The 22,743-nt window shown below is 41.8% G+C and overlaps 1 protein-coding gene across 1 annotated transcript; it reads left to right on the top strand.

Moving 5' to 3' along the window:
• Positions 1 to 76: 76 nt before the first annotated feature.
• LOC106584608 (rhombotin-1) lies at positions 77 to 5,045 on the top strand. The gene is made up of 4 exons (XM_014170081.2): positions 77 to 685; positions 1,245 to 1,458; positions 3,230 to 3,355; positions 4,242 to 5,045. Exons 1-4 carry the CDS (start codon positions 664 to 666, stop codon positions 4,345 to 4,347), a joined length of 468 nt encoding a protein of 155 aa, XP_014025556.1. The 5' UTR covers positions 77 to 663; the 3' UTR covers positions 4,348 to 5,045.
• The last annotated feature ends 17,698 nt before the right edge of the window (positions 5,046 to 22,743 follow it).

Genomic DNA, 22,743 nt, shown 5'->3' with positions numbered 1-22,743 from the left:
GCCCTTAGGGTAATTGGTGTCCTTGAATAAGCTTATACAAAAAAAATACTTAGGCACAGGCAGAGTGTGTATTGAATAATTGATTCAAAGAGGGGGAGGGGCCACTAATCAGATCGGAGCATAATGACTTTATATAATTAGCACGCGCGGGGACACGTAGGTCTATGAGAGCAATGCACATATTACAGAGCATTGGCACAACTAGAGAGGCAGAAATCCGAGGTCGACCGTAGACTACTTTGAAACGCTTGATCCGATGCTTTTAAGTATAATGGATCTAAGTGCTGTGGCAACACCAAAGCTATTGAAATACAACCTGACACTTTTGGTAGATATCGCGGGAGAAGTAGGGTTATTGATCCACTGACATCTATGGACTATTTTGCCTGTTTTTCACATGCCATAAGACACTTTTTACTTATAGCCCAATTTGCCAACATGAAAGGGTTTTAATGGATATAATCATGCCTGGTCAGATTTGATATCGCTGCAAGTGTTCAATTCCTACTAGCGGAGCTGGAAGACTTTGATAAGATCACCTTCAAGAGAATCTAAGTCCATTTGCGTAGACCAGCGAGAATTTGCGTCCGAACGTCGAGGGGGACATTGAGAGGTTGTCGAAGCCGTGTGAAGGTTTCTCCGAGTCGAATCCCCGTCTGAACGATGGTGTTTGACAAGGAGGAAAGTGAGTGCCTGATTTGGATGTCTACATTTAAGCAACTAATGCTCGAACGGTCGGTCTACGATTCACGGACTTGTATTTCCTTGTCAGTCTCTGTCAGCGACAAATAGGCCTAATTAGGAATGTGATATGTGATATGAATTTACAATCTGAAGGCTTTTGGGATGTAGCAAGGGCAAATGCCATGTCTCTTTGGTCATTGGGACTGGATTAAAGGGATAGCCAGAACTTTTCCCACCACAAACTCACTAAATCAGTTTTTTATTTTTTATGTTAATTCATATTGAAATGACTGTGTTATGACCGGATCAGTCTGGCTATATAGCACCAGAAAGGGTCCCATTCATAATAGGCTCTGGAGTCAGAAAATGTTTAAGACCAAAATATGATTTAGACGTGACCAAAAGATAATGATAGCCCTGAGAGAACCATAGAAAGTTACGTTAGCCAAAGGTAATTTTGGAATGTGTGACAATATTCCTTGGTCATATAACTGAGGGCTAGGGATGGCTGTACTGTAGCCTACTTCCAAATCTATCTGCGTCTGCCTGTCTGTCTGTAGGTGTCTCCCTTGTGCCTCTCCAGTCCAAAGGGAAGCCGAGGGTCTGCGCCGGGTGCAACCGGAGGATCATGGACCGCTTTATGCTCGAGGCTCTGGACAGGTACTGGCATGAGGACTGTCTGAAGTGTGCCTGCTGTGACTGTCGCCTGGGCGACGTGGGCTCCACCCTCTACACCAGAGCCAACCTCATCCTCTGTCACAAGGACTACCTGAGGTAAGGACTCAAACCAGGGCTGTGTTCATTAGGCACCACATGGAAGAAAATGGACTGAAACAGGGAGAGACTATATTAACTTTTCCAATATGAAATGCTCATTTAAAAAAAATGTTTTCCATTGCAAAATGTTTTAAAATGTTGCGTACTCTACTGAACACGATCCAACCATTCAAGCCTCTCCAATCTAGCCTCTACCCCTCTGTGTTTGTAGGGATGGGTGTAAGCAATAAAGGTGTTGTCTCAACCTAGACTTCCAATTGATGGAACTATTGCCATGTTGCTAACTCCTTCCTATCTGGTTATTTTCTGATTTGTTAAGGCAAATTACCTCAGCTTGGTGAAGGGGGCAGAACAGGCTAAAATAACAGCATCTCCATGTTTTGGTTAGCAGATAAAATAGAGATCAGAGTTTGAGGAGCACAAATATTAATAAAACTATATCGACAGACCTGGAAATGAATCATTATGGCTTCAACTCCATATGAAGAGTTTCATTCCAAAAAGCTTTATACCCATTTTCATAAATGTTGGTAAATTGGCTTTTATTGTTTAAAAAAATTATGAAATGCAATAAAGCATTTTATAATGAAGAAATGTACAAATGAGAACACATAATGATGTCAATATAAAAAAAAAGTTTTTGTAAATAATCCAATCTGTATGTAAAAGGTTTATATTTCACATCAGGCATTTAGCTTATGCTCTTGTCCAGAGTGACTTTCAGTGAGCACATTCATCTTAAGATGGCTAGGTGAGACCACCACATATCACAGTCAAATATACAGGATACCAACATTCCATTCCAGCTAAACAATATAGCGTTTTGCAAAAAAAAGTGTAATTTTCATACACATCTAAAGTCTATGAATTAAAAAAATAAATAAGAATAGTAATATTTTACACACATGAAGGTACCTATAATTAATGATGTGGGGGGAAACACAAATGTGAAAAAGTTGGTGGATAACTCATTTTGGAAATAAACTCTTCATATACATCAATACACTGGAGCACAGAAAACCCTCAGAACTATTCTGGGGTTGCTGCGAATATATTGCGAATATATTTAGCCCACTACCAGTCATTCAACTCAAGTGCAAGTCTCATGTGTAAGACCCAGCTGGATTTGGTTGAAGCTAAGTCTCTCATTAGCTGCATTGCTTTTAGAGGGGAAAACCAGTTTGACAGTTAAATTGGCTAAATTGCCTCCTGTTTTCCTCGTCATCGCGACGATCAGGCAGAAAGCCTTTGAAGGCCGGGATTAAAACCATGTGATTTATTTTAATTGGACCATTAGTGGAGAATTAGCATTAAGGCCCATACCCTTGTTAAGGAGAAACACCAGGTGCATACCAAGACCCCATTAGCATTGCCTTCGTTAGGCTTCATTAGGCCTGCTTGCTTTTAGTCTCTTGTTTGCCGCTGGTCTATGGCACTATCATGTTTTGTGAGACTTGACATTCTGATGCAGCTCTGTGTAGATCCTATGAGGGACTCAAGCCATGGATGTGGTTCTTCTCAAGGCTCTCTTCCACCACTGCAGATTTCACCCTATGCTACTTTTTTAACGTATGAATAAAATGATAATGCGTTAAGTCCTAGTTAACGTATTATCAAAGCAGTCGGCTATCTGGGTCGTGTTCAGTTGACATGAAACGCAGTGAAAAGAGGAGATAGATAGTATCTGAACTTGTCCAATAAGAAACTAAAGTTTATTTCCTAATAAAGACAAGCCACATCATTGCCTCTCTTTCTCCACCACCTCCAGGCTCTTTGGGATGACGGGGAACTGTGCAGCTTGCAGTAAGGTGATCCCGGCCTTTGAGATGGTGATGAGAGCCAGGGAGAATGTCTACCACTTGGACTGCTTTGCCTGCCAGCTGTGCAACCAGAGGTGAGATGAGGGGAGCCTCAAGGCTATATTCATTAGGGCACACCGGAACACGTTTTGCAATGGAAAACAAAAATTGAGTCCCAAGTACTCCCTCCCGGTTTCATTCTGTTTTCTTCTGTTTGGTGCCTAATGAATGAATCCCAGTTCACCCCACATACTGTGTATGCCTTGAAAGCAGGCATCAAGTGACCCTGGAAGGAAAATAATCATGATAGAGCCTGTAAACGGCTTGTTTATGTGAGTAACAACAGGCATGTTGAGTATCTGTTTGACTGCCTGGTGCTTTTGGAACATTTTGAGCTTATAAGGGGGACTTAAGGGATGGCCTCTTAATGAGCATTTGAGGTCAGACAAAATGGCGCAAACAACCAGCTAAGAGTTTGGGCTTGAAGCAACTACAGCAAATACCAAACAATCAAAATGTATGAATGCTTTAAGATACTCTCTGGAACAAGGTCAAATGTTTTTTCGAGCCTGAAATTGAGGTACTGTATATGGTGCGGCAGGTAGCCTAGCGGTTAAGAGCATTGGGCCAGTAACCAAAAAATTACTGGTTCGAATCCCTGTGCCAGTGCCAGCAAGGTAGAGCAAGGCACTTTTACCCTTGAGCAAGGCAGTTAACACACAACTGCTTGCCGGACTTCGGTTTAAGGCAGCCTCCCCCACACCTCTGATTCACACATTTCAGTTGAATGCATTCAATTGTGCAACTGACTTTCCCACAACGTGGCAATAGGCCTTCATACTGTATGGAATGCAGCATACTGTATGAAGGCCTATTCATTTCCTTTACCCAATGACTACTGCTTTTAAGGACTTGGAAAGTTTCATTGGTCTTAAATGAAGGCACTAATTTGTGTGTGTGTGTGTGTGTGTGTGTCTGCAGATTTTGCGTGGGAGACAAGTTTTTCCTGAAGAACAACATGATACTGTGCCAGCTGGACTACGAGGGGGGCCATCAGAATGGAAACTCTGCTGATCAGGCTCTGTAGGCTCTACTGCTCTCTGATGGTCAGGCTCTACTGCTCTCTGATGGTCAGGCTCTACTGCTCTCTGATGGTCAGGCTCTACTGCTCTCTGCTGGTCAGGCTCTACTGCTCTCTGATGGTCAGGCTCTACTGCTCTCTGATGGTCAGGCTCTACTGCTCTCTGCTGGTCAGGCTCTACTGCTCTCTGCTGGTCAGGCTCTACTGCTCTCTGCTGGTCAGGCTCTACTGCTCTCTGATGGTCAGGCTCTACTGCTCTCTGCTGGTCAGGCTCTACTGCTCTCTGATGGTCAGGCTCTACTGCTCTCTGCTGGTCAGGCTCTACTGCTCTCTGATGGTCAGGCTCTACTGCTCTCTGCTGGTCAGGCTCTACTGCTCTCTGCTGGTCAGGCTCTACTGCTCTCTGCTGGTCAGGCTCTTTGTAGGCTCTACTGCTCTCTGATGGTCAGGCTCTACTGCTCTCTGATGGTCAGGCTCTCTGTAGGCTCTACTGCTCTCTGCTAGTCAGAGACTAGCTAACGCCAGTGGACACTACTCCCTACCGGTATCCCCGGACAGTCCTCTTCTCATCACATCAGGGCTGTATTCACTAGGAACCAAATGGAAGAAGGACCTACACTACATGGCCAAACGTATGTGGACACCCCTTCAAATGGGTGGATTCGGCTATTCCAGCCACACTCGTGTGCAGTAGAATGGCCCGTAGAGCTCAGTGACTTTCAACGTGGCACGTCATAGGATGCCACCTTTCCAACAAGTCAGTTTGTCAAATTTATGCCCTGATATGACGTTTCTAGAAGATTCTGTGCTTCCAACTTTGTGGCAACAGTTTGCGGAAGGCCCTTTGCTGTTTCAGCATGACAATGCCCCCATGCACAAAGCAAGGTCCATAGAGAAATGGTTTGTTGAGATCGGTGTGGAAGAACTTGATTGGCCTGCACAGAGCCCTGACATCAACCCCTTCGAACACCTTTGGGATGAATTGGAACGCAGACTGCGAGCCAGGCCTAATCGCCCAACATGCTCTTGTGGCTGAATGGAAGCAAGTCCCAACAGTAATGTTCCAACATCTAGTGGAAAGCCTTTCCTGCAGAATGGAGGCTGTTATAGCAGCAAAGGGAGCCCAACTCCATATTAATGCCCATGAAGTTGGTATGAGATGTTTGACGAACAAATGTTCACAAACCTTTGGCCATGTAGTGTACTTGAACTTTTTCAATAAGAAACTCTTGTTTATGTTGCAAAATGTTTTGCTACGGTGTGCTAATGAATACACCCCAACTGACAGTTGTGGACAGTGCAGGATTATGCGTCCAGTTCCCGATGCTCAGCGACAACGGTGATGCCACTTTGCCTTGACTTCTGCTATGCTTACTGTCCTTGACGGTAGACTCACCACAGAGTTATTAGCGAATGAAGCGGCCTTGTGCATGGGATATTGCTCTCATTGACTGAAACGAGGAAGGAGAACTAATGAGCATTGCCGTGCAACAAAAAAAAGTAAAAGAAGTTCAAAGCAATATGTTTGGACTCTATTATTAAAGTTGCATTATGTTACTTTTTGGGCGACCTCACCAATTCACATAGAAATGGGAGTTATAGATCTGTCATCTTTGCATTGAAAGCAAGTCTAAGAAGTGGTAGAGCTGTTCGATGTGCACTTTTTTTGCTTCCAATTAAGTTTTGTTTTTGCATCTTTTGGTTTTGTACACCTGCTTCAAACAGTTGAAACTACAATATTTTTGGTTATGGAAAATGTTTCCAGCGGTTTAGATGGTACAATGATTTCTCTACAGTATACTTGCTTGATTTGTCGCTAACTTTTAGAATTTTATCAATCAGGAAATGGTGGAGCAATTTCTGCATAGTTCACCTTTAATGGTTCTGCCCAAATCATGGCTAAGGAGAAAGGCACAGCACTCATTTGTTTGCAGGGGGGCAAGCGGCCTCTGTTCACAATAGGCAGGTCCACTGGTATTGCTGTTATTGAGTTCTGATGTACAGACCCTTTAATAAAGGGTAATAACTAACATGCTCTATCTCTGAAGATATGTTTTTAAGTTACCTTTATGAACAGTAGTATGGTTTGTTTGCACAGCTTTTGACTTTCAATAAAGACTGAAACATTTTATTTGAGCACTCATGTATTCACCACTCACACTAGTTACTTGTAGCTGGATAGCAGCAGCACATAAGAGGACTGACATTCTCTAATGAATAATCCAGGCCATCTGTGTGTGAATACACTAACAAGGATACCCACACCTTGATATAAGCCCCTGGGACCTTTTTGAAATAGCTCATTGATAAAGCTGGATACACCTGTGTTCCTTTTTCAAAGCCTCTCATTTGAGGGGCAGTGAGCAGTCTGAGGTGATACCCTTCTCACATTAGTGACCCTCTCCATACTGTACAGACTCAGATATTTCCTTTTCATACTGTCCTTCCACCATGGTTCCACCAAAGATTAAGGATATACTGGCAAGATTCTTGTCTCTCTGACCAATAATGGGAGTCGTTGTCCACAAAGCGGCATGGCAAGCTGTCACGCTCTCGCCTATTCCTCTCTTTAGATTGGTGGATACATCTCATTATTTGAATACATTTTTGAATATTTGATGAGGGTTGTTGACGTCAACCGCCTGTATTCAAGGGAGAGAGACGCTATGCCACTAGCCACAAGTTGGGCCTCTCGCTTTGCCTCTTTCTTGCTGGTTCCACCAACTATAACCAGTCAGTTGTGGACTCGAGTCACATGACTTGGACACACATTTTATGATTTGCGTGGAAAATATCGCCTGGAGTGCCGTATCCAAGCCTGGTATGACCCCTGATCGATGTCCCCACAAGCCTCCTCCATTGCCTGTAGAAGGGGTATAGGTTGGTGGGGCTGGCGATCATACACCTTCCAACGCCATGCAGAGAATAATTATTCAATAGGATTCAAGAACGGAGAGTATGGGGGTAGATTTGAGTGCGATGAAAAGTGGGTGACCTGTGAACCAATTGCGGACCACAACAGCCCGGTGGAAACTAACATGTTCCCAGATGATAACGTACCTGGGATGCTCTGGCCCCTGGTCATTAGGGATTAGTCTGTTGTGGAGGGTGTCCAGAAATAAGTTAGTGTGTGCAGTGTTGTATGGGCCTAGGATTGCATGATGGTGAAGGACGCTGTTTTGACTAATAGCCGGACACATTGTTATGTTGCCACCACGTTGTCCCGGGACGTTGATGATGGCACGGTGTCCGATGATATTTCTGCCGCGGCCCCTTGTTTTTGCAAGGTTGAAACCTGCCTCGTCCACATATATTAGCTCATGATGCATTGCATCTGCTTCTAGCTCCATGACTCTCTGAAAGAGACAAGACAAAACAATGTCGCACAGTAGGAAAAGACAGGGATCAGTCAATATGATGTAGCACCATACACTTCCAGATCCAGTACCAATGATAGGATAGTATAACTTACCTTACATATTCATATCTCAGTTGTTTTACACGGTCTGAGTTTATTTCGAAAGGGACTCTGTACAGCTGCTTCATCCTAATTCTATCGCGTTTCAGTAGACGAGACAGTGCAGAGAGACTCACTCTGTTGATGTTTTGGAATATGGTGTTATCTGCCATTATGTGGTCCTGCAGTTCTGATTCTGAATCAGATATTTGCAACGACCATATTTACAATGTGGGTCTCCTGCTCTGGGATGAACAGTTGACCTCTTTCACCAGATACTGGTTTTCTTGCCGTTCTGTAAAAACATTTGAATGGTTTTAGTGATAGATCCTTCTCATTATGAAAGTACAGTACATACTAATGTACCAGTAAGACTACAGCACTTATAGTAGCTTACCGGTTCTCATTTCGAAATATCCGGATGATACCTGCCACAGTATAACGGCTCAGATCTGGTTGAACCCGTTTCCCAGCCTCCCTCATGCTCATCCCATGGTTGACAACATGGTCAACCACAGTCGCTCTGATTTCATCCGTTATTGTCAGTTATAGTGATGCAATCAATCTCTCCTCAACTTTCAGCCAGGAGAGAACGTGTCGCTTTGCTCTGGACCAACTGCAATTTACCTATTTTACCTGTCCCTACCTGTACCTACTTTACCTGTCCCTATTTGCTGCACATGACCACACACCTGGGTAATATTCCCTATGAAACATTATCTAGGACCTGTCTGGTTGACCGAAATGTCAAGAAGGCAGAGGTCTGTCCTGTCATGGACAGACCTCTTCCCATTTTAGCAACCATTGAGTCTATGTTTTGACCACGATAGCGGCATACTATGTTTACACCAATTAGTTTAGTGTCCTCAACTTGCTCAATCGCGACATTATTCAATAATATATCTGAGGTTAGGTTAGGCCAATGAAGTTAGGCCTACTGGTGTTTTGGTATGTCAAAATTGCTTGAAATTTACTTATGAAGCTTGCATTTAGAATGGAATGTTAAAATGAATTATTACTTGCGCAAGTCGCGCTCTCCAAACTCCCGCCAGTGGAGAGCGCTTGTTCCGATGTTTAAATGTTTGCTGTTGCTTTCACACGTTTAAATGCATATGTGGTAAATCTATATTCCATCTAATCCTACAATAATTGCAAGCTTTTCATCCCTGTACCGTTTATTGCAACCCTTAGACATTTCTGTTTCATGTTTGATATAAGATTTTAATTTAGCCCCATGTAATGCATTTTCAGTGGGCGCTATGTTTCTTGTGCACATGGACGTTTGCAAGACTCACGAGAAGTTCTGTTTACTTAATTCAATGTATTGTTTCCTTTGTTTATATTTCTGAGGTTATGTCGGAGTTTATTGTGTCTGTGTCCTATGTCTCTGTCATTCTGGTTGTGCGTAATAGGAGCGTGCGCCTTTCAACGCGCATAGAAATAGGCTACGTGACCTGGGCGCCACACCTTGGAGTCAGGATTTTGAATAAGATAAAATGATTTCTCCATTTATAAATGGTGATGAAATATCATTAATACTCATTCAAAATGACTAAGAAGGATGTACCAATGTAACAATTTATGTAGAAATGGCCTTTTACATTGTAGAAGCAGTGTATTAGTTGTAATTGCCAATTAGGTAATTGTATGGACCTGGGAGGGGCCAAGTGCTTATACTAGACAGATTCGATTTGGTTTCTCAAGGGGATGATGTGCAGTTTTGCCCTCTACCTGTGTCCATTCAGATAGGACAGGTTAAAGGGATTCTTTGGTACTTTTGTATACTTTTTAGCTAGTAGTTCTGAAAGTATCACCCACCAGCCAAAAGTGGTCCCTGAAAATGATGTATTACATCAGATGCCAAGGAGCTGAAGCACATTGGCTAAAACTCGAATTGCTAGAGGGTTGGCCCACATGGGGGGAAATGTAGGGAAAATGGTAATACACAGCTTCCAGAAAACAGTCGCTTTCAAACTAGGGATTTTGTGGATAATTGAGGTAAAACAGTAATTTGCTCATAGATTATGCATGTATGAACTACACATTGACACATCCAGCGCAAAGCGGGAGGTTTAAAAATGACTTACTAGTTGCCAAAGTACCGGAGCATGTCTTTAAGCCTGATACAGAAGCTATTTCTTTTGGGCTATTCCCAGTGTATATTTGGTAAATGCACTGGTATATTTTATATGATATGGTGCTTTCACCATTGAATCACCAAGACCTGTAAATAAATCTACACTCTGAGCACATCAACCTGCTGATGTCATGTCCTTACGACTGCTACATGGTCCCCATTTTACAATTACATCATCAAAATGTGTTGTAGACAAAATCATGAAAAGGGCTGTGTGGTAGTCTCAATGAACAGACAAAGATTTGTAGTTGAACAAGTTGTTGCATGGATAGATTTTTTTTACTTGACTTGAAAAAACTTGTGACTGGACTTGTTCAGAATACAGGACTTGGACTTGTGACATAAGACTCCGCCCATTCAACTTGGAACTCAACTTGAAACTTGCTTGTGACTCAAATAATAGTGACTTGGACCCACCTCTGTAACCAATACATCTGGTCTGGTCTTCGTGCAAATTGACTTGTCTCAGTGGTGTGAATAGGATGGCTTAGTTTCCCCCGAAAATTCACAGACAGTGGTTTCTTCGTATCTACATGGTACATGTATATAATTGATATCATAATGAATGTTATGGGGAAATGTATGCTGGGCTAATCTACAGACTAAGTAGTGACGGAGTGGCTGGTCGGATGGTGCACATTCTTGACACCAAGGGAGATTCTCATTTGTAAAAAATGATCCTGCCCTCTCTCCTCCGTGACCCGGAACCAATAAGTGACCGAGAAGTGGGTCAATTCTTTAGTAGGCAAATGGAAGAGTGCCCTCCCCTCCTCGATAGCCACCTTTCATCGAGGATACTCGTGTGTATCCTATTGCAGAATAGTTTTAAATCTGCCACCCCCTTTGAATCAGCTTTTGTTTTGTCAGAGAAAAACATGCACACGTTTAAAAACAATATGCTACGTATTATCTATAGAATGTCTTGCACAACTACCTTAACTTGTTTACACATTTATTTTGGGATCCCCTGCTGTAAACATAATTTGACTAATGACGTGCGAGTGGGGAAGGACCGTCTCATTTCAAGCAAGTACAATTCCATCCATGTTCACTCTCTTCGCCGACTGTCCTCGATTAACTTTGACCTTTTTCAAAAGGAGGTGAGAGGGCGCAGGGGGTGAGCGAATCAAATTGATAAATGTCCTAACCAAGTCTTCAAAGCACCGGGTTGACAGTTCCAATTAACCTGTATAGGTCTTTCCCCAGGTATTACCATTATCTAATCCAGTAGCGACCCGTCTTTCAGGGCAGGTGGGGGCTTGCCTCTTTTGCATATTCTTTTAGCATTAATTCGTGTCACATATCAGTTTGAAAACAATGCAACAAAAATATATATCATTGAGTTAATAAATCTGCATACAAACAGGCAGCTCCAAAATGCAGGTGTTTCAGTCTAGCTCAGTGCTTTCTGTGGTAATGGGGCAGGCCAGCAGAAAATAGGAGCATTGCACCGTGATTGGCTCAGCATTGCACCGTGATTGGTTCAGTGTTCTGTCACTCATGGGGACACTCCGCCACCTGCCTTCAGTAAGGGTAGACATCAAGAATGTGAGCCCTTTGGGTGCTGCCATAGCTTTAGATTGGAAGTGCCCTTCCAAGAAGGCTCAAGGTCATTGGCCACAGATAAAATGAGGTCAAATCATGTTACATCTACAGTAGCTTTGATTGGACTGAACATCTTACTTTCAAAATCTTAGCTAGCAGTCATCATCATAAATCAAGTAGACAATCTACTGGCAAATCCTTTTTAATCATTGTTATATGAAGAGCAAAAATGAAGAGAAATTATAGATAAAATGTATCGGTGCTCATCGGCCATTGGACATAAACATTACAACAAGTTGGAAATCGCAAATTCAACAATGAGTTGTTTGGAAGGAATCGGTGACAGTGGCTAACCGCAAGCATTGCAACTGGGTAGTCGGGAATAAACAGGCTCAGACTGGGAAAATACATTTTAAACGGTCATCCAACTCGGAATTGTAAATCTTTCTCTTTCTTTGATGACAAAATTTGCCATCAAAGGACCACCTTGTACAAAAAGGTGAGTCCAAAAATGTCTGCATAAATGATGTAATATGCCAGGGAGAGATGGTCAACCATATCAGCTATGTTTTGTAAAAAGGCATTAAACGAGGCTGAATGAACTGTTTTGCTGCCAGACAAGGCTCTGCTGATAGCCAGGTGGTGGTAAGGATTCACTCCATGGTGCTGACAAGAAAGCTCTGCTGTTGGGACAGCTTTATGTAGGCCCTAATAGTTTGTGGGCACCGCTTGACGCCGTTATTGTGCAATTAATGCATTGTTTAGTCTTGCGTTGATAATCGATCACCACTGATCTAATCTATCACACAGAGTCAGTAATTATAGCAGGTATAAAGAGTTTTAAAAAGGACTTTACCATATTTGGCTATTTCTTACAAAGGGGATGCAGTGCCATCACAGCCTTTCTATTTGGTCGAAATAAATGAAGGTTCTCTGGCGCCATCTTCTGGAGAGGTACATCCACTACAACAAATGTTACATTTCCTTTTTTTAGCGAACAAGAAAGTGTACACAAATTAATGATGCTGAGGAGACACGCGTCATCTACATGACCCTCTTGTGTTTTCAGTTGTTTGTGTAATCTTGTAGTTTTTTTTTTTACATTTCTCTGCAAAGGCAACCTTGCGGATGTAGCAATGTCGATGTCAACATTTCAAAACGTTACGCTCGTATCTTGCCTGGTGCTCTGCGTTGCTCTTCTGGTTCCGAAAATGCTTCTAGGCGGAGGGAAGAAGGGCACACAGACCGAGTTTTACACTCTACAAATGATACATATCTTTATTATTCTAGCTAACTATTATAGGTTCGAGCGTAGGCTTACCTTTTACTTGCATTTACTTTTTTTATGCATGCATCGTCGTTTATCTTTGAAATGACCAGCTACATCCATATAGGGTGGTATCACAACCGACTTATCATTTTTAGTTCAAATAACATTGACTACGCTTCAACCCTGAATGTAGGTCTATGGGCCAGAGTCAAATGTATTGCACTAAATAGGGAATAGGGTTGTAGCGGTGCGTGGGTAAAATCACTGGGGAAGCCAAGCCAGGGAAACAATTCCTGTTATAGTTCATATGTTTTGCCACCCTGATATATAGCCCTATGGCCGAGACAAAAAGAAGAAACAGTGGCAGAATACATTCAACCACACCTTTATTTCAATACAAAACCGGAGAGCAACATCTGTCTGCTTGAGTCCACAAAGCATATTGCATATAACAGACAGTAGTTACATGACCTGCAGCATGGTCAATCAAGTTAATGTTTCGGACATTTTCAGACCACTAAACAACTATTGATTTAGAACACTGCAGAGTTAGCAGTCCAGTGTCTCTACTCCTAATACCATTTTAATTACACTTCACTCCTTTCTCTTCTCACCACCTCCGGATAGGAGACATGCTGGACAGCCCTCATGCTTGCCACCTCTGTCTCCTTCACCTTAACAGGGTACTTCAGAAATGTGGGTGCATAAAGTTGTTGCTCCAGTGTAGCCCGCGTATTAGATCACAGTGTCGGGTTTATCTACCTCCTTTGCGTTGCAGGTTCAGAACTCTTTCCTCCCATGGTACACAGGCAGATGGTTCCGGACAGTCAGGGCCAGACGGCTGCTGGGTCCACCAGGGCACACAACACCGAGGCCATCGCCAGGGCTAAGGGTGGTGGTGGCACAGGGGTAGGGACCGGGGGCAAGTCCAACCTGGCAGGGCAGATCATCCCCATCTATGGCTTTGGGATCCTCCTTTACTTCCTCTTCCTCCTGTTTAAGGTGCGATGTTGTGGGGTTGGTATAGGGTACACACACGACATGCAATAGTCATGGGCATTTGAAAGAAAGTCTGTGTTTGAGTACTGTTGCATGTTAGCATTTTAAATGTGAAATGGAGCTGAAGGCAAAAGTTTGCATTTGAAAATTAATCAAAGACGAATCTTGAATTGAGTACCTGCAGTTTTGGACTCTCTCTACTGCACCTGCTGTCTCTAACGCTGAATGATCGGCTACAAAAAGCCAAATGACATTTACTCCTGAGGTGCTGACCCGTTGCACCCTCTACAACCACTGTGATTACCCTGCTGGTCATTTATGAACGTTTGAACATCTTGGCCATGTTCTGTTATAATCTCCACCCCTCATAGCCTGGTTCCTCTCTAGGTTTCTTCCTAGGTTTTGGCCTTTCTAGGGAGTTTTTCCTAGCCACCGTGCTTCTACACCTGCATTGCTTGCTGTTTGGGGTTTTAGGCTGGGTTTCTGTACAGCACTTTGTGACATCGGCTGATGTAAAAAGGGCTTTATAAATCAATTTGATTGATTGATTGATACTTGCGCCCATCCAAACATGTATGCACATACTAGGAGGAGGACACGCATGCACACAAACTCCATTGTGTCCTATTCTCACAGAAACTATTTGTTTATGATCGGCGTGTTGTATGTTCAAAAGACACATTATAGCAAGGTTTAAATCATATTCCTATTGTGTTCTCAAAAGATAACATCAAAGGTGAAGAGCGCTGTACCTGCTGAGCCCAGATTTCCATCGGTGAGAGGAGAGAACCAGAAGAAAAAGATCAGTGAGTTACTGTGTTTCTATTCCGTAATCTAATATCACGATTCTTAGATCATTCCCCTTCAAGAAGATGGATAATTATATAGAAAGTGACAGCAACCGTTTATAGTACTACTTTAAATAGTTAATTTCAAAAACATGAAATCTAAATAGTTCTGCTTCAATTCATGCAATTCCAGCCTGGAAAGTACAGTATTTACCCACCCTTGCACTCTCCTTATTCTCTCTCTCGTCTTCTCTGAAGCTGATTGAGCTGACTCAGCTGCAGGATAAGCTGAGGGAGACAGAGATGTAATGGAGAGGATTGTGTCTAAAGCTAGCTACAGCTCTAAAAGGTTTGTTGTTTACCTGCCGTGCTCCTCAACTCTCTCATTTATTCTCCCTTCAGTCTTTCTCTGATTCATACTCTTTGCATTCGAAAGAACATACAGTATATTCAAAGTGTAACTTAAAAAAAAAAGGTTATATCTGGGTCATTCCTTTCCCACCTCGCATGGTTTTCCATGGCAAAAATATTTAATTGGAAAAAAAATTGGGGAATTTTATTTGATTGAATACAATCTGGATTGAACAATGTACACTGCTCAAAAAATAAAGGGAACACTTAAAAACACAATGTAACTCCAAGTCAATCACACTTCTGTGAAATCAAACTGTCCACTTAGGAAGCAACACTGATTGACAATAAATTTCACATGCTGTTGTGCAAATGGAATAGACAAGAGGTGGAAATTATAGGCAATTAGCAAGACACCCCCAATAAAGGAGTGGTTCTGCAGGTGGGGACCACAGACCACTTCTCAGTTCCTATGCTTCCTGGCTGATGTTTTGGTCACTTTTGAATGCTGGCGGTGCTTTCACTCTAGTGGTAGCATGAGACGGAGTCTACAACCCACACAAGTAGCTCAGGTAGTGCAGCTCATCCAGGATGGCACATCAATGCGAGCTATGGCAAGAAGGTTTGCTGTCAGCGTAGTGTCCAGAGCATGGAGGCGCTACCAGGAGACAGGCCAGTACATCAGGAGACGTGGAGGAGGCCGTAGGAGGGCAACAACCCAGCAGCAGGACCGCTACCTCCGCCTTTGTGCAAGGAGGAGCAGGAGAAGCACTGCCAGAGCCCTGCAAAATGACCTCCAGCAGGCCACAAATGTGCATGTGTCTGCTCAAACGGTCAGAAACAGACTCCATGAGGGTGGTATGAGGGCCCGACGTCCACAGGTGGGGGTTGTGCTTACAGCCCAACACCGTGCAGGACGTTTGGCATTTGCCAGAGAACACCAAGATTGGCAAATTCTCCACTGGCGCCCTGTGCTCTTCACAGATGAAACCAGGTTCACACTGAGCACGTGACAGACGTGACAGAGTCTGGAGACGCCGTGGAGAACGTTCTGCTGCCTGCAACATCCTCCAGCATGACCGGTTTGGCGGTGGGTCAGTCATGGTGTGGGGTGGCATTTCTTTGGGGGGCCGCACAGCCCTCCATGTGCTCGTCAGAGGTAGCCTGACTGCCATTAGGTACCGAGATGAGATCCTCAGACCCCTTGTGAGACCATATGCTGGTGCGGTTGGCCCTGGGTTCCTCCTAATGCAAGACAATGCTAGACCTCATGTGGCTGGAGTGTGTCAGCAGTTCCTGCAAGAGGAAGGCATTGATGCTATGGACTGGCCCGCCCGTTCCCCAGACCTGAATCCAATTGAGCACATCTGGGACATCATGTCTCGCTCCATCCACCAACGCCACGTTGCACCACAGACTGTCCAGGAGTTGGCGGATGCTTTAGTCTAGGTCTGGGAGGAGATCCCTCAGGAGACCATCCGCCACCTCATCAGGAGCATGCCCAGGCGTTGTATGGAGGTCATACAGGCACGTGGAGGCCACACACACTACTGAGCCTCATTTTTACTTGTTTTAAGGACATTACATCAAAGTTGGATCAGCCTGTAGTGTGGTTTTCCACTTTAATTTTGAGTGTGACTCCAAATCCAGACCTCCATGGGTTGATAAATTGTATTTCCATTGATAATTTTTGTGTGATTTTGTTGTCAGCACATTCAACTATGTAAAGAAAAAAGTATTTAATAAGATTGTTTCTTTCATTCAGATCTAGGATGTGTTGTTTAAGTGTTCCCTTTATTTTTTTTAGCAGTATATTTACTTTACTATTACTGTATTTGTACTTTCAACTGTAATTGCAACTCCCATTGATTGACTGGTGAATTCTAATGGTTAGACCCTGACCTGTGGCTGTGGTGTGCTGCTCTCTCTGCAGGGTGACAGGGGTGAGTGCCGACCAAGAGGAGAGACTGCTTCTCCAGCTGAGAGAGATCACACGGGTGATGCAGGAGGGCCGCCTGGCGGAGGGGGTCACCCCACCAGAGATGGGGGCCCAACGCTGGGAAGATATAATGGGATTGAACCCCTTTCTGGGCCTTTTTCTGCACCACACAACAGCTATTGTTATATGGGGATACTTCCTTTGTGCTTATTTAATGGTTGTCACACCACGGTGGCACTTTTATTGCGTATATGGTATCATTAAAGACTTTATTGAATATGTCATCCATGCTCAACAATATGGAAACTCACTCTACATACTTAGATGAAGTTGCGTGGAAAAAGGAATGGGGTGGTGAAATAATTTTCTGTCATGGACAACGGATCTCAAAGGGTGTGATGATATTAATTAACAAAAATTTCGATCTGAATGTGCAAATAGTCAGGAATGATTCGCAAGGAAGGTGGATCCTTTTGAATATGAAAGTGGACGAAAAAGAGATTTGGCTCATTAATCTATATGTTCCAAATCAGGATGATCCACACTTCTTCGAAAACATTTATACCAATTTATTGAACTTACAGGCAACAAATGATCTAATCATTATGGTAGGAGACTATAACACAGTGTTAAGTACCTCAATGGACTGTAAAGGTAATCACTCTACAAACTATCATCACCGTGCCCTTAAGGAAATCACAAATATTATGGACACATTAGAAATAGTGGATATTTGGAGACTAAAAAACTCGGACCTAGTGAGATATACATGAAGGAGACTTAATCAAGCTAGTCGTCTTGACTCTCTTGTCTCTTTCTCTCTTGCATCAAAGGTTAAAAAAGTTTTAATAGGAGACGGAATGCGATTGGATCATTATCTAATTGGCATTCACAAAACTCTTATAGATTTTCCACGCGGACGGGGATATTGAAAATGTAATCAAAGTTTACTGGAGGACAACTTAGTTAAAAATAAGACAAAATAATTTATAACTGAATTTTTCCAGTATAATATAGGTTCAGCAAATCACCTTATCATTTCGGATACCTTTAAATGTACCTTCAGGGGTCATTCAATTCAATATTCATCAATAATAAAAAAGCAGTTTCTGGCTAAAGAGACAAGACTAACAAGGGAAATCCATGAACTAATATTACAGGTAGATAGCAATAAAAATGATACTACAGAGATACAAAATAAGTTAGAGGAAAAACAAAAAGAACTTGAAATTATTCAAGAATGATCTAATGTAATCTATTACAAAAATAAAGCAAACTGGATGGAATATGGAGAAAAATGCACAATATTCTTCCAGAATCTCCAGTACAGGAACGCTAACAAAAAGAATTTGCAGAAACTCGTTACTGAAGACGGAGTCATCTATGATTCTCCGAATTATATTTTAAAAGAGGAAGCTAATTATTTTAGGCAGATGTTCTCTTCTCCGTCTCATCCTTTCCCACTGAATGAAGATCATGGTAAGGAATTATTTCCAAATAATATAAAAAATGGAAAATTAACAAATGTACAGAAAGATCAATGCGAAGACCAAATTACAGAGGAAGAACTTTTTGAGGCGATTAAATCCTTTCAGTCTGGAAAAACCCCAGGGCTTGATGGCATACAGGTAGAGGTATGTTTTAACTACTCCTATAGAAATTGTGGTCTGTCACATACTCAGCAGGAAGGTCTGATTTCTCTATTATTAAAACAAGACCCAGATGGCAAATATAAAGACCCAGTCTATCTAAAAAACTGGAGGCCCCTTACACTTCAATGTTGTGATGCAAAAATACTAGCAAAATGCATAGCACTCAGAATTGAAAGGGTTTTACCAGGTATTGTTCATCCTGATCAGACAGGTTTTTTACATGGACGATACATTGGAGATAATATACGACAACTACTAGAAATAAAAGAACATCATGAAACATATAAGAAGCCAGGAATGGTATTTATAGCGGATTTTGAAAAAGCATTTGATAAAGTAAGACTGGATTTTATTTATAAATGCCTGTATTTTTTCAATTTTGGTAATTCTCTTAGTTCAATCAGGAGGAATGACGGATTATCCAGTCGCTGTACATTTCAATGTCCTGAAGCATGACATTTCTACCTTTGGATTTTGTGGCATAGAGAAAGTTAAGATATCAGACAGGGGAGGTGATATTAATAACACTGAGTAAAAGAGAATGTTTTGGGATTTTCACCCTCCAGACATTATTTCCTAAAGGACTTAATGATGAAATGCCTATGTATGTTATGAATTTGAACATGAATTATGTTCCTATTGAAGATTACCCCGATGTTTTTCGTACGATGTACCCAACGACTAATGAAAACTTGCTATGTCCTCATTGTGGTTTTACAGATGTGTTTAATACGTCTTATTTATACACTTTTGTAATATTTATGAAACGCATATTGTTATATTTGGTAGCACTTATTTGTTTTTCCTTTGTTTCCAACCCCCTTCGATGTGTGGAACGGATGTTGGTGGGGCTAGGTCTACATAAGGGTGCACATTTTTTTTAAATCACAAAAGCTCTGATGAAGGCCGTGAGGCCAATACATAAAGCTTATTAAATGTCAGTGATACTATCAAGAGCAGTGTGCAGTTTCCTTTTTCCTTCATCTTGTTCAATTGTTGCCATGCACCTGCAAATAAGATTGCTAAAATGTGCGAGTGCCTTTTGAATTTTGGTAATTCTCTTATAAAATGGGTAAAAATAATGTATAGCAACCCCAGGTGTAAAATAGTAAATAACGGCTACTTCTCAGAGAGATTTGAATTGTCAAGAGGAGTTAAACAAGGGTGTCCGCTGTCACCATATCTATTCGTTATGGACATCGAAATGCTAGCTATTAAAATCAATAACATTAATAACCAAGAAGGAGGATTAGAGGATTAGAAATCCAAGGCTTAATAACAAAGGTGTCCATGTATGCCGATGACTCAAGTTTTATATTAAGTCCGCAAGCTAGATCCCTGCAATGTCTCATTAAAGATCTAGATAACTTTTCTGTACTCTCTGGACTCAAACCTAATTATGATAAGTGTACAATATTACGTATTGGATCCTTAAACAATATAACTTTTACATTACCCTGCAGTTTACCTATAAAATGGGCAGATGGTGAAGTAGACATACTCGGTATTCATATCACAAAAAATATAAATAAGCTCTCCACAATGAATTTCAATAGAAAACTTGTAAAAATAGACAAGATCCTGCAACCATGGAGAGGTAAATAACTGTCTATTTATGGAAAAATTGCCCTGATTAACTCCTTAGTTATATCTCAGTTTACTCACTTATGGTGCTGCCTACTCCTGATGATTCATTTTTTAAATCATGAGCAAAACATATTTTGCTTTATCTAGGATGCTAAACCAGACAAAATAAAACGTGCTTATCAATATAATGAATATGAATTGGGTGGGTTGAGATTATTAAATATAAAAGCACTAAACCTCTCTCTAAAAGCTTCACTCATTCAAAAGTTTTATTTGAACCCTAAATGGTTCTCAAGTAGATTAATAAAATAAGCTCATCCATTGTTTAAAAATTGCCTTTTTGCAGATTGCCATGTCTCATTTTCGATTAATTGAAAATGATACTTTTTTGAAAGTATCTCTCTTTTTCAAACAAGCATTGCAGAGCTGGCTACAATTTCAATTTCATCCCCCTGAAAAGATAGAACAAATATTTCAACAAATATTATGGCTGAACTCAAATGTGCTGCTTCATAAAATACCTGTATTTATGGGAAAGTTGTTTGAAAATGGCATTTTGTTCTTAAATAATATTGTAAATTGGAATGGTAGAGTTATGTCCTTCATGGAGTTATCAGAATTGTACTGAAATGTCTGCTCAATCCAAGAGTACAACCAATTGATTACAGCATTGCCCCAGAAATGGAGGAGGCGGGTGGCAGCGGGAGGAGGTAGGGAACTGGTCTGTCTGCCCAATATAATGGATCAAAACTTGCGGAGGAATAAAAATAGCATAAATAGGAAAGTATACCAGTTTCATTTGAAGACCAGGATGTTGACAACTGTGCCAAACAGATTGCAAAATAGTTTCCGATTCCATGGTACAGGGTGTATGAGTTGATATATAAAACAACGCAAGATTCAAGAATTCGTGCTTTTCAGCTAAAATTATTATATAGAATTCTTGCCACCAACAAAATGTTGAATATTTGGGGCATAAAATCATCGAAGCTCTGCAGATTTTGTTGTGAGGCTACAGAATCAATAGACCATTTATTATGGTATTGCCCTCAGGTAGCCTGTTTCTGGTCTCAGGTTTAGGAATGGCTGAAAATGCATAGCATTGATCTAAAATTGACCCTAGAAATAGTACTGTTAGGAGATCTGGAGAGACCGGGTCAGTCAATTACTAATACTCTTAGTAAAAGTATTTATCTTCAATTCGCAATCTGTGGATTCTGTTCGATTAGATAGATTGAAATTGTACGTTGAAAATCACAGCATAGTTGAAAGATATGTGTTCCGTAGAAACCCGAAGTGGGTGGCCAGCAGAGATGAATGGGATGGGCTGGGGGTTGGTACAGTATGTGGAATTGGAAACAAGTGGGAGTGGAGTTTCTGTGTGAGAGATAAAATGATGGTCAAAGATAAGTACATTTATTTTTTTAAGTACAAATAAACATAATAAAAAGTACACTAAGTGGCAGTGTTTTTACAACTAATGTCGGTTTGCCTGAGGCTGATGCCGTGCAGGTGTTTGTACACATCCACATACACACACTCATTCAAATAAACATATACAAGAACACACACATACATGTAATAGTGCCAGACATGCACACAAACATATACAGTTGGCATTGCTGTTAGGATTTTAGTTGTCCTTAATGTCCTTTGTTTTAATTATTATTATTACATTTTTTTGCATTGTTGTTTGCGGTTTTCTTCTGTCTTTTTCTTTCATTCTCTTGGTTATTGGTGCATTGGCGGGTTCTTGGGGGGTGGGGAATGGAATTAATTGTATTTTTTATTTTCTTCATGGCGGGGGGGGGGGGGGGGGACTGTGGGACAGCTATTGGGGTACTGTGGGGGGATCTTGGAGGGTTCGGGTTCATGTTTTTTGGCCTGGTGGTAGATCGGTCAACATGCCCTTGAGCAGGGCATTGACCCTGGATGCTTCTGTGTGTCGCTCTGAATGGGAATCTATTGGATGACTGGTATGATGAAGTTGTTGAGCGGCTTCACTGCAAGTATATTGTATGTTTCGAATATTCAATAAATAATACAAATAAATTAATAAAACAATATGGAGGTATACCAGAATTGGGTTAACATACAGTAGGATTTAGTGCTTCTGATGAGGACTGTACAGTATGTGCTCGAATTACAAAGTGACTGTCGATTAATGGAAATGGAAACTTTATTAGGTACTGTATATGTATCCATGGTTGAATTAGGTTTCCCAGAAGATCCCCATCCATGCTGGGAAGAGCCCTTCTGTGGATGCGACCATTCCCAGGGGACCAGCACTGAGGAGCAGCCAGAGACGACCGACGAGAGTGGGGCTGACCAGGAGGAGGGTGGGGCTGAGGATGATGAAGGTGGAGCTGAGGCAGGGGCTGATTTGAATACTGATGAGGGAGCTGCTGATTTATCCACTGGGAATGAGGAAGGTGGGGCTAAGTGTGATGTGGGTGGGACTGAGGTAGAGAAAGAAGGAATGGACCGGGAGGAGGGTGGGGCCAATGACAAGCTGGGTGTGGCTGATGAGATGGGTGTTGCAGAGTAGTAAGGGGAGGAGCTTGAGTACACACTAAAGATGTCCATGGTGTTGGAGTGAGAGGAAAAGGATAGTGTCAACGGAAACATCAACTGTCCGTTCTTAGATGGAACAAGAAGCAGAAGAAATAACCACAAG

This window comes from Salmo salar, chromosome ssa23, assembly GCF_905237065.1.
Source record: "Salmo salar chromosome ssa23, Ssal_v3.1, whole genome shotgun sequence".
NCBI lineage: Eukaryota > Metazoa > Chordata > Actinopteri > Salmoniformes > Salmonidae > Salmo > Salmo salar.
Note: the sequence above shows the minus strand (reverse complement) of the source record. Positions and strands in the feature narration are given on the sequence as shown.